Source organism: Tachypleus tridentatus, chromosome 13, assembly GCF_004210375.1.
Source record: "Tachypleus tridentatus isolate NWPU-2018 chromosome 13, ASM421037v1, whole genome shotgun sequence".
Classification (NCBI taxonomy): domain Eukaryota; kingdom Metazoa; phylum Arthropoda; class Merostomata; order Xiphosura; family Limulidae; genus Tachypleus; species Tachypleus tridentatus.
This window is the reverse complement of record NC_134837.1, coordinates 182,020,362-182,034,109: the sequence shown is the minus strand read 5'-3', so window position 1 is coordinate 182,034,109 and position 13,748 is coordinate 182,020,362. Positions and strand designations below refer to the sequence as shown.

The 13,748-nt window shown below is 36.4% G+C and overlaps 1 protein-coding gene across 4 annotated transcripts in view; it reads left to right on the top strand.

Annotated features, from left to right (window-relative positions):
* LOC143237131 (transcriptional enhancer factor TEF-1-like) overlaps positions 1-13,748 on the top strand; it is a 90,656-nt gene that overhangs the window by 64,016 nt on the left and 12,892 nt on the right. For all 4 annotated transcript variants that reach the window (XM_076476039.1, XM_076476037.1, XM_076476036.1 and 1 more), the window contains exon 3: positions 11,823-11,950. In XM_076476039.1, coding sequence (XP_076332154.1) covers positions 11,823-11,950 — 128 coding nt within the window. The remainder of the gene's footprint in view (positions 1-11,822; positions 11,951-13,748) is intronic.

The window sequence follows — 13,748 nt, the reverse complement described above, 5'->3', positions numbered from 1 at the left end:
CAAAATTGCGATAGTGCTGCCATCTTTAACGAACGTCGTTTTTTGGCGACCAAACCGCTGGTTGATGAAGATTACAAAATCTGCAGCATAGTTGTATATACACATACATACACACATTCATACATATACTTACATACAAACATATACATACATACATACATACATACATATATCCATACATACATGTACATACATACATACAAACATACATACACATACATACACACACACATACACATACTTACATACAAACATACATACACACATACATACACACATACATACATATACTTACATACAAACATACATACATACATATACACACATACATACATATACTTACATACAAACATACATACATACATATACACACATACATACATATACTTACATACAAACATACACACACACACATACATACACACACATACATACATATACTTACATACAAACATACACACACACACATACATACACACATACACACATATACTTACATACAAACATACACACACACACATACATACACACATACACACATATACTTACATACAAACATACATACACACACACACATACATACCTATACTTACTTAATGGTGCAGATAGAGTCCTTGGTGTTTTGGCTCTCCGCTTATTATAACGATTCCACCGCAACTTACCAGAGGCAGTTGAAAAAATTGTTATTTACTGGAGGCCATGTATACGTAAATCAGTATTTAAGTGAGGCACGTGTTGTTGTTAAAAAGCCTAATTGAAGGCTAAATCGAAAATGTCGACTTTTTAAGTATTCGTTTGTTACTGTGTGAATTAGTAATTTATTGGTGTTTTCAACAACAACAATAATAAAATAGTTAATCCACACCGATAAAAAGCAAGAGTAAAACGTATTTATTTTAAATAAATGTGGAAGTTTTTATCGCTTGTACGTTCAAAATTAATTCTACTATTTAATTTATTTGAATACCTAATTAAATAGGTCAGGGACACCATTGAAGGGCATCTACAGTTACAGCTAGTACCGGTTTTAGAACAGAGCGTGCTAGCACTGTCGATGACTGTTCCACCTGTCAGTTTTTCAGGACAAAAATAACAAGGTACCAGACTGAGTCATATTTAAACACGCCGCCCACTCTCATTTGATGGAGAATTAAAAGTTACACTCTCGCAAAATATGGAATGCTTCGTAAGTCTTTACCAGTGATGGTTACGTCAGAATTCTCCTCGTTGAAGTGTGAATGGCGGACATATTATATATCGTTTTTCTGTATATTATTTGTAAAGCATTAGCTGAGATCTGACTGCAGGTGTAAGTAATTAACCTACGTGTAATCTAATAGCTTTCTAATTAAGTCAAGTAATTAAAGATATGTTGTTTCAGTGTAAGACACGCTGGTATACATGAGATGGTTATAATTAAGTAGAAAGAAGGAGGATTTTCGCTTTCGTATAAAGAACCTAATCGCTAATCCACACTTAAACCTACTACGTCACACGTTACGGGGAGGTTGCCAAAGTGTGAAACGAAATCTGCTATATGTACATGACTTACCAGTTTTGTGGACTTGTCGGTTTTACCTCACGGAAATAAAAAAGACATTAAAAACAAGAAAAATGTTATAGTAGGTGCAAGCAGATGTGCCCAACAACTTCTTCGAGTGACGTAGAGCCTAAAGCATCACTGTTAAAGCTAATTTCAGCTGAGCTCCTTTCTTGGTAAACGCATATAGCGATACATTGAAGCGAAAAAAAAACAAACCCAGCCCATCTCTAATGTAAGCACTTACGCGTGCAGAGAGGTGTATAAAGAACCCGGGTCAAGGTTTACTTTCATCATTCGTGCCGATGAAATAAGCAATATTTGATGACGTACAGAACTTTATGGACGTTAAATCCAGCAAAATGACCCCAGAGCCTGACCCAGCTGTTCGCGGGAGCTCGAGGTAAGGAAAACAAAATGTTGTTCTGTTATAACTATCATGTAGTGACACCTGCACCCAATACGAATTGTGACGTTTTACCAAACAGGTTTTTACGCCACCTGTCATTATTCTTCCATGTACATATAACGTGGTCAGGTCTTTGTAGCGTAGTAAAATAATTCAATATGGAAAGTACATAATGTTGGCTTGTCGTTTCATAAACTTTCAGCCATTTCGATAAAGTTTTAAGTTTTAACGTATTTTGTGTCATAACGTATACTCGAACCTGCTCTAAGGTATCACATGCTTTAATTACAAACCACACACTACTACACTAAATATGCTAAGCAATTCTTTAAAGAAGACAAACCAATATTCTAATAAAACGTGTAGTAATTTTCATTATGTTTATATTTTATTGTTTGTCACTTTGCTATTGTATCAAAACAATGTTCTAATACAATTAAGACATGGCTCTCGCTCAAGAGTAGAGAATATAGAATAACTCAAGTGAACAATAAAATTTTGTTCATTGTTCGGACGATCCGGAAGTAACCGTTCAGTTGTTCTTGTAATTATAACATTAGTTAAACTGGAAATCACAGCCAAAGATCTGTATTCTTACAAAAGTTCTGATTAAACAAAGGTTTGTAGATACGTTGTTAATATATCTCAAGTTTAGTAGTCACAGAAGTACTTAATTTCATGTTATATGAGACAAATTTTGTCCACATCAATGTAGATGTTTCCTGTCAAGTATTATGTTACCCAACTTAGCTTTGCCAGGTGTTGCAGAGCGCTGTTTAGTGAGCTATTGCCTAACTTAGCCAAGCCAAATGTTGCACAGATGATCTAAGACAGGTATTGCTCAGTGTAATTTAGTTAGCTGTTACACAGCATAGTCACGAGAGATATTGCCCAGCTTGACCTAGTCAAATGTTGCTCTGCTTAGCCTAATCAGCTGTTGCTTCAGCTAAGATGGGCAACATTGGACCAATGTGAGAAAGCTAAGTTGGGCAACATCGGGTCAATCTAAGCTGAAGCAACAGCTGATTAGGCTAAGCAGAGCAACATTTGACTAGGTCAAGCTGGGCAATATCTCTCGTGACTATGCTGTGTAACAGCTAACTAAATTAAACTGAGCAACACCTGTCTTAGATCATCTGTGCAACATTTGGCTTGGCTAAATATGGTAGTGCAAATAATGATAAAGATATTCAGCATGTGTTGCTAACTGCTCTTTTAACCATATTTTAACATGACAATCATAGAAATAGTATAAAGATCCTTAAATTTTGTGTTGACATCTGTTAACTTTCTTTTCTCATTCTTCTAAAAATGCACATACACATGTATTATCTTCTCTTCCATCTCGTTTGTTTCTACATGTATGTATACAAGCATATCTTATTATCCATCTTCTGCTTTATGTTTATCTGCCTGCATCAGACACTAGAAACGCCAAATTTATCTCTTGAAACTTTCATATATCACATAGTGTGGGGGAGTAGGAACACACTGACCTCTTAGAGCGTGGTTTAAGCCCTTACATAGTGTCTTCTTCCTAATAATCCCCAGCGCCAGGAGAGTTTATCATATATCACATAGTGTGGGGGAGTAGGAACACACTGACCTCTTAGAGCGTGGTTTAAGCCCTTACATAGTGTCTTCTTCCTAATAATCCCCAGCGCCAGGAGAGTTTATCATATATCACATAGTGTGGGGGAGTAGGAACACACTGACCTCTTAGAGCGTGGTTTAAGCCCTTACATAGTGTCTTCTTCCTAATAATCCCCAGCGCCAGGAGAGTTTATCATATATCACATAGTGTGGGGGAGTAGGAACACACTGACCTCTTAGAGCGTGGTTTAAGCCCTTACATAGTGTCTTCTTCCTAATAATCCACAGCGCCAGGAGAGTTTACCAAAAGTTGGGTAACTTAGTCCACGACTTTTGGATTTAACTGTGAGTAATTTTAACAATCAAATGGATGGTGAATGAGAGAAGACATCTGTATGAATTATACCTAGGGATTCCAGTGTAGATTCCATTTAAAATGTTATGTAACTTCCATCTCGCTCCACCTTGTTGCCGAATTATGTATATTAGTTTATACTGAACTTTCTGAATATCATGTGTACAATGACATTGTAGCGGCTTTTATCTTAGGTGTATTAGGGGGAAATTATTCAATTATACAAACTTTAAATATTATAGTGACTTTGAACGTTGTTTATACATACAGGTTATTCAAAGTTTGTGGGATCTCTTTTGTTTGAACAACATTTGATTTACAGCACCTAAACTGATCAGTTGTCAATCTGTGGGTCATGCATATCCGATGTTCACACGTGAGCACTCATATATTAACCTGAAATGAATGAAAGTGAGGAGCTCTGTATTAAATTATGGGCCACCCAGTGGAGCTGTAATGACAATGACGATAGAGACAAGCATTCTTTATCCCAAACCATTTCGGATGGATTCTACTTTGTTATTCATTCAGCTCCGTTTTCGAACAAGTGACAAAGTGCTTTTGGTCCTGTTATTAATGTTATATCCTGTAAAAGTGCAAGAAAACTTACACATCATTTAATACGTGTGCATCATCGAGTTACTGTAAGTCCTGTAGACTACAGGTTTAATGTATAGTCTAACTACAAACCCTCTAGACTATTGGTTTAATGTATAGTTTACCTAGAAGTCCTCTAGACTACAGGTTTAATGTATAATTTAACTACAAGCCCTCTAGACTATAAGTTTAATGTATAGTTACCTTTAATGTGATAGAATAGTTTTTGAATAGTAGTATCTCATCACAGGTCGAAGACGTTACCTGTAGTGGAGAACAGGTACTGTTCCTCTGTTTCAAGTTTCAAACACAGCGTTAGTTGATATAATTAGAACTTGTGATGACGACATAATAAACAATTAGTACAAACCATCAACATTTTTGTCAGTTTTTCAAAGCTATCCGTTGATTTTAAACATAACGTTTAAAATTTATCCAGTCTGCGTATGTTATATAAGGCAAAACCAATAACAAATCGCAGTCTAAAATATAAATACACGGTTTTGATTTTAAGTAAATACTGGTATTCAAAAGCTGGATATCTGGGAGAGCGTTACACGTTAGGCTCAGCTAAATTCTCGCACATGTTATGTAGAAACCTTGATATGCTAACTAGGTTTCTTTTGCCCAAATAAGCATCGCTTATCAGGCTCTTATCAGATTCTCATCATCAGAAGAAGAACAAAGACCTTCAGGCCACTACGTATGTTTCCTGTCACGTGGCTTGTTAGGTCACTCCAGGTCGTAACTTGAGCCGTGCATAAGGTTAAGTTATGGTACACCTGCTCTAAACTCTACCATATTAGAAAAAAAAACAAAAAAAAACGTAGAATTGCCTCCCTCATCTTCACTTTCTCCCACCTATCATTCTGAGAGAGAGAAAAAAAAATGCGTTGACTGTCAGGAATCTGATGCGTGCGCGTCTTTCTCAGTGATCCGATTTGATTCACTCTTGAATAAAAACGCAATGTGGGGAAGTGCCAGTTCACCCCTGGTGTTTGGTATTTGCTTTGAGAAACCTTCAAAAGGTTTTATCCACTCGAGACAAACACACTACATTCCATTTCCTTTTAGTTTAGAAATATCACTTAAATATATTACATCTTCATTACTTATATCCGTCATTAATTCTTAGTAAGTGTTTTGTTCTGTTTAATCTCAACTAATATCAAGTACAACACTATAATATATTTAGATGTAGAATGTAAGACCAGGTTAACATCTATCAAAATGTCCGGTGTTAACCGAGTTTTAAAGTACAAACATGTGTTATAAAAGTAAAAGGACCGGGTGTGGCCAAGTGAGTAGGTGCCCAGACTGTGATCCTCCGGGTTTATTGCTCTTGTTCTGTTACCACGAAGATGCACTTAAGTGTCGTTTACACACCATAGGAATAACGGTCAAATCGGTGAAAGGAGACTAGACTAGCCCAAGAGTTGGCAGTGGGTGTGTTGACAAAGTGCTTTCTGTCTTGTCTGTCAAACCAAGAGTAAGAAACGGTTACGTGTAGGTAGCTCTTGTTTAGGTTTGCGCAAAAATTCTAAAAGAAAATCATGTCGGTGCTAGTGAATATCTATACAAGGTTATCCATAAAGAAAATCATGTTGGTGCTAGTGAATATCTATACAAGGTTATCCATTTATTTACGACCCACGTTTGAATTATTCAAAACATTTCTGGTATTAAGCCCTCAGACTTTCATGTTTAATAAAATAACACACACGCACACAAAATATTCACATAAACAGAAGCCATTAGATACTCGTATTTGTGATTTGCTCAGTCGAGTTACTGTCGATTAACAAATTACAACGATATTAAACGAGAGACCCCATCAGTGGCTCAGCGGTATGTCTGCGGACTTACAACGCTAAAATCCGGGTTTTGATATCCGTGGCGGGCAGAGCACAGATAGCCCATTGTGTAGCTTTGTGCTTAATTCAAAACAACAACAGCATTAAACGAGAGTTGATGCTAGTCCCCCATAGCATAAAAACTTCTATTTTTCAGGCTTAGCTAAATACCCAGACAGAAGCTATAAGTAACAATTACAACTAGTTCTACCGTTATAATGTTCTTTGTTTCGCACCCAGGATGTACTACAGCAAATCTAATCTGAATTTCTTATAACAGAAGTTTTTTCAGACGATTTGTTTAGTTGTTTTCATGTTCATATAAAGAATCGTTTTTCCGTTCAAAGGTACGCAGTGGGTTACGTGCTTGTTGTTCATCACGAGGAATAGAACTCTGGATTTTAGCCTAACAAGTCCCCAAGCTTTTCGCTAACCCCCCAAGGAACCAAATAAGTCGAAGAACATACACATCTTAAAAGATACGTGAATATTCCTGTAGCTCCGTGTTTTTAGGTTTTTGTGGTTGTTTTCTTTTTTTAGGTTTTTCTGATCACTTGAACTCAGTGAGCTAGCATAATTAAGCTTATTTGGTAAAATTGCGTGTGGGAGATAGAGGGATGTAAGTGCTTTTGCCATTCTAGCTTCACATGCATGCCTGTTCTATGATATTGTAGAGATTTAATTTTTCTAGCTACTGAAAGAGACATTCCAAAACTAATAGACTGTGTGATTTATGTTAATTAGCACTGACCAACTTTTGAAATTGGTTTTCAGACTTCATTCAACGTTCAGTGCCTCTTTTTGTGTGACAACTGATGCGACACCTGTCTTTCACTATGTGCTGTCACTGTCATTTATTCTTAGGCTAGGCACACCGAAATCGAACACCATTGAAGTAAACATTTTAATTGTTACATTACGTAGTCAATGTTACAATGCTGTAGGTAAAGGATGGTAAATGCTGCTTACAACGAATAGAGACAAATGCTGTATTCTCCAATTAGATATTTTTGTTTCTTTTATCGATCAGATTTTAACGTTTTGTATAAAACTCGTAAGCATCAATATTTTAGTATTTTTGAGTAGTTGTTAACCTGGATAGTGACCAGTGACGAGTAACTTGAAATATTAAGATTCCAGACATGGTTTTGATACGACAGAATACCAGACAAACTAGACAAATATTCTGTGTGCACATCTAACGTCACACGACGTTTGAAATTCTCCATTGATGTACATTCCGAAAATACTTTTGATAAACTCTCCTGGCGCTGGGGATTATTAGGAAGAAGACACTATGTAAGGGCTTAAACCACGCTCTAAGAGGTCAGTGTGTTCCTACTCCCCCACACTATGTGATATATGATAAACTCTCCTGGCGCTGGGGATTATTAGGAAGAAGACACTATGTAAGGGCTTAAACCACGCTCTAAGAGGTCAGTGTGTTCCTACTCCCCCACACTATGTGATATATGAAAGTTTCAAGAGATAAATTTGGCGTTTCTAGTGTCTGATGCAGGCAGATAAACATAAAGCAGAAGATGGATAATAACATATGCTTGTATACATACATCTAGAAACAAACGAGATGGAAGAGAAAAACTAAGATAATACATGTGTATGTGGATTTTTAGAAGAATGAGAAAAGAAAGTTAACAGATGTCAACACAAAATTTAAGGATCTTTATACTATTTCTGTGATTGTCATGTTAAAATATGGTTAAAAGAGCAGTTAGCAACACATGCTGAATATCTTTATCATTATTTGCACTACCATATTAAAATGTAGATATAGGAGTGATAGACAAGTGTTACAAATATCTTTATCATTATTTGTACTACCATATTAAAATGTAGATGTAAGAGTGATAGACAAGTGTTACAAATATCATTATCATTATTTGTACTACCATATTAAAATGTAGATGTAAGAGTGATAGACAAGTGTTACAAATATCTTTATCATTATTTGCACTACCATATTAAAATGTAGATATAAGAGTGATAGACAAGTGTTACAAATATCTTTATCATTATTTGCACTACCATATTAAAATGTAGATATAAGAGTGATAGACAAGTGTTACAAATATCTTTATCATTATTTGTACTACCATATTAAAATGTAGATATAAGAGTGATAGACAAGTGTTACAAATATCTTTATCATTATTTGTACTACCATATTAAAATGTAGATATAAGAGTGATAGACAAGTGTTACAAATATCTTTATCATTATTTGTACTACCATATTAAAATGTAGATGTAAGAGTGATAGACAAGTGTTACAAATATCTTTATCATTTTCTTTTCTGTAATATTTTGTTTCAGAAATTGTTTAACCAAGTGTTGAATTTTCATTTCCTATTAACCGAGGTTTGAACTTTCACATTTTGTTAGCCGAGAATTCAACTTTTACACCTGTTAGCCAATGGCTTAACTTTCACGACTTGTTGGCAAAGGATTGAACTTTCCCGTCTTGCACCTTCATGCACTTAAGGAACCATGGATGCGGTGGTGTTGGCCAAATTCCAAAAGTAGCCCAAGGATTGTGTGGGTTTTATTGACTAATGATTAGCTGTCCTTCCATTTTGTTTAACAGCCCAAAGTGAGGGTCTGCTACCCATGTATAATCCTTTTGTATCTTTTCACAAACATTCAAAATAAGTGGGTAATAGCAATGCTTTCTTTATATGGTTATGAAGTGTTAGGGGAGATCATGGACATGTTTGACTTCACACGGATAATCGTAATACAGTTCTCAACACCCAATGGCTGTTTATCACAGAATCAGTAGCCAGGGTTCCAAAATTAGAATAAGAATCAATTTTTTTACAAATTGCTCATCTGTGTCAAACGACAAAAGTTAAAACACTTTATTCATTCATGCCAGTACATAATATTATCCGAACGTCCTGGTGTGGATATTCAGTTATGATTAAAAATGTTGTACTCAGAAACGGTATTGGATGAAGCAGCAATAACATAAAGAAACACTGTCATCGTACTGCATAACAGCCGTTCGATAAACTGTCGTTGTCATGTGTTTACTGTGCATTTTACTCTGAACAGTAGGTCACAGGAAATCTGCGCTAAATATTTAAGTCAGTAATATCCAGTTTTTAGTTGTGAACATTTTGAAATAGTGATTAGAGGGAAAGCAGCTAACAGGATACGCCACCAGAAAGATTTTGGCAGGTTTAAAACGTAATAGCAGTATTGACTGTTGCTGTTATAACTCACATAGCTGAAAATGCAGAGTCTGTTTCGTGGCACCGCAGCGCGATCCACGGAATTTCCCATCCGCAGTTCAACACCCTATCTATAACTTAGCATAAAACTATTTTACGCCATTTTGTGAGAATTAAAAGGCCTAACTCTGTACACTTTTTTTTTTTTTTTTTTTAGTTATCGAGCTGAGCCACATAATATCTGTCTATTCATATGATTCAAAGAATATTTTTCTATGAAAAATGTTTACTCGCGTCATCCCAGGCTTGGCATGGCCAGGTGGTTAAGGCATTCTACTCGCAGTCTGAAATCGCGGGTTAAAATTCTGGTCACATCAAATATGCTCGCTCTTTCAGTGGGCGGGGAGGAGGGTTCGTATAATTTGACAGTTAATCCCACTATTCGTTGGTTTGTGTTTTTCTTATAGCAAAGCCACATTGGGCTATCTGTTAAGTCCACCGAGGGGAATCGAACACCTCATTTTAGCGTTGTAAATCCGTAGACTTGCCGCTGTACCAGCGGGGGCAGGAGTATAATATTCAACTTACAGACTGCAAGGCCTGGCATAGCCAGATGGTTACGGCACTCAACTCGTAATCCGAGAGTCATGAGTTCGAATCCCCCTCACATCAAACACATGGGGCGCTAAAATGTAACGGTCAATCCCACTATTCGTTGGTAAAAGAGTAGCGCAAGAGCTGGTGGTGGGTGGTGATGACTAGTTGTCTTCCCTCTAGTCTTACACTGCTAAATTAGGGACGGCTAGCGCAGATAACCCTCGTGTAGCTTTACACGAAATTCAAAAACAAACAAACACTATTACTATGAGCTATATATACACCAGTTTCATAAAATTCTAGTAAATTTACCAGGTGCTATTTAAGAAAAGTATACGTCTCATTTCATTCGAGGGCAAGTTTCATGAATTACAGTGATGATATATTTCTTTCATCATACTTATTTCTGATCTGTCAGTGAACAAAACGCATTCAGATTGTGAGAAAACTGGTGTAAAGCTATAAAGTTATTTATGAAAGCAACTTCGACTGAAAGGAAATATTTATGATTCGACGTCTTTAAAAAACAAACAAGCTGTTCCACTAATTCATTCGTTGGGGTATTTAAAAACACCACTTCTTCAAACATCATTCCAAAGAAGTTTAATTTACGAAACCAAAAAGGATTCTGGAAAAAAAAAAATCATAAACTATATCGTGGCCCGGCATGGCCAAGCGCGTAAGGCGTGCGACTCGTAATCCGAGGGTCGCGGGTTCGCGCCCGCGTCGCGCTAAACATGCTCGCCCTCCCAGCCGTGGGGGCGTATAATGTGACGGTCAATCCCACTTTTCGTTGGTAAAAGAGTAGCCCAAGAGTTGGCGGTGGGTGGTGATGACTAGCTGCCTTCCCTCTAGTCTTACACTGCTAAATTAGGGACGGCTAGCACAGATAGCCCTCGAGTAGCTTTGTGCGAAATTCCAAACAAACAAACATCAACTATTCCTCTGATGTAATTCATAAAACTACCGCTAGGATTTCTTTAGTGAATTTGTAAGCTGTTTTTGTTGTATTTTATATGGTTGCCGCAAAAAACATGAGGGCTGTCTGCGAGCAAGTTTGGTGTAACGGGGATTCGAACCCGCGACCGTCAGATTACGAGTCGAGTGCCTTAACTACCTGGCCATATTGGGCCTAGACAATATGATCACTTTTGGAGCGATGCAACGTTTAGTTCGGAACTGGCAAAGATTTCTTGTATTGTAATCCAGTTATTACTAAACAAAGATAGTGCTGTTTTAGAACCAATTTTAGTACAGGTTACTATTTCAATTATCGGAAACTAATCACCAAAATTTGGATACAATAGTTTCTTTATAAAAATCGTCAATGTTCCAAAATTAGTATGTTGTTCATTCAGAAAAGTAAAAATCAAAAGAAAAGTTTATATACGTAATTATAAAAATATAACTCATAAATATGATATTACAACAATAAAAGGTTATTATCTTATCACGTGCCACAACTTAAAGAAGTTAAACAGTCGATTTATTTATGAAATAAAATAGTTTATTAAATGACAAAAAAATTACCATCCGTTGATTTGATTTCCTTAAAATAATGAGTTTCAATAGAGAGAGATTCGTTAGTAGACTAGATATAACTGGTACTACACCCCATTTTTATAATGATATTTTTTATTGTATATGTAGGCTTAACATTCTTCTTTTATTTCTTATGATCGCAGGGAGAAATGAACTTATTGCTAGGTATATTAAACTCCGCACGGGGAAAACAAGAACTCGAAAACAAGTGTCTAGTCACATGCAGGTATTGGCACGGCGCAAGTCTCGTGAGATACAGACCAAACTAAAGGTAAGTGGTCTATTTCCACCTATTGTTGAAACTAGTAATTTAAATTACACCTTATATTATTATAAGGAATATTTATGTTATATTTATTTATTTATACATACTTTATAACTATGGGCTTGCATAAATCTCTTTGCTGCACCAAAAGAAAAGTGGAAGACATTCCAATAATTGAAATTCTCCAGTTAACAAGCACAGTATTTATATTAACCAATAGACAGCATATCCGGATTTAAAAAAAACAAACACACTACTGATACTGTTACACACGTGCTCAGCTTCTGAATTATCCTTCTAATGCTTGCTTTTTGTCTCTTTCGCAAGCACTTTGGCATTTTGGATCAAATATGTCTACTTCAATTGCTTGCCAATTGCTTTACGGTCTAAGATGGTCTAAAATTTTGTGCGAAATTTGATAAATAGCAACAAGCAGTTCTCCATAAATTTAACTGTGGTGCTCGCTGTATACATCTTGAAATTTTATACAATTCAATACCACACTTTTAGTGTAGGCTTGAAATAATGAGATGTAGGGTGGTTCTGGATTTGTTTGGGTGGATCGAAGGTGGATGAACCTTTTGTGAGGATTGATTAATAAAATATTAATTAAAATATGTAACTACTAGGATATTTTCTTCCTATTTTTGAAGGATCATGGTCTGGAAAAAGGTCGTAGAATACCGTCATTTGGGGCTGCACTCCCAAGCTTAAAAGGGGGGCCAAAATGAGTTTTTGCGTGACATTTCTAGTTAGCAAAAGTGAACACATATTTGTAAATTACGCTAGAGTGAAAGGCCCCCAGCAATGTCACGCTCGGCATGGCCGGGTAGTTAAGGCACTCGACTCGTAATCCGAGGGTCGCTGGTTCGAATCCCCTTCACACCAAACATGCTCGCCCTTTCAGCCGTGAGGGCGTTATAATGTGTCGGCCAATCCCATTATTTGTTGGTAAAAAAGTAACCCAAGAGTTGGCTGTGAGTGTTCATGACTAACTGCCTTCCCTCTAGTCTTACACTGCTAAGTTAGGGACGGCTAGCGCAGATAGCCCTCGTGTAACTCTGCGCGAAATTCATACCAAACTAAATCCATCAATGCCAGTTTTCATTGCTCCCGAGAACCTTTTTATGAAATGGTACCTCGATTGAACTTCTTACTTTTGTGATGTAAAAAGTTATGCCTATATAATGCTAGCACAGCTGCTTATTAATCCTTTCATTCACAGTTTACATTATTCTGATGAAGCATTAGCGTTTTCAGGCTTAAAATTGTCGCATGCAGTGACTTCTGATCAATTTTTGTAAATGGAATCCAAAACCGTATTGCTATTATCAGGTTTTGTAGGGCTGATCCTATACATTAGGTTTCTATGACTTGTTGATGATAAATGTCAATAACAAACAAACAGCAACATGGTCCACTTGTTTTAAGTAATATATTAAAACAAACCAAACTTATATACAAATGCTCGTTACACTGTTAGTTACCGAAGTTATATCTTGAGCTTTTCAATAATTGTCTCATTTTCGTCAAAGTCCACACTTTAGAACAAAACTCACAAGACTAACTATTTTTCTATCCTTTGTTATTACAATATAGTCTGTTCTAATTGCACTTCAAAAATCGCCGCTGTACATTCTTTATCGCTAGACTCACAATGACGCAGCCTAGATCGAAATAATAATCTTTCGACGCGTGTTTATATTCCATCAGAGATTTGAACATTCTACACAATACAGAATATTTGTTTCAGTAGTGCATCATACATGTGTGTAGATGATAGCCAATGGCTGAAATAGCTAAT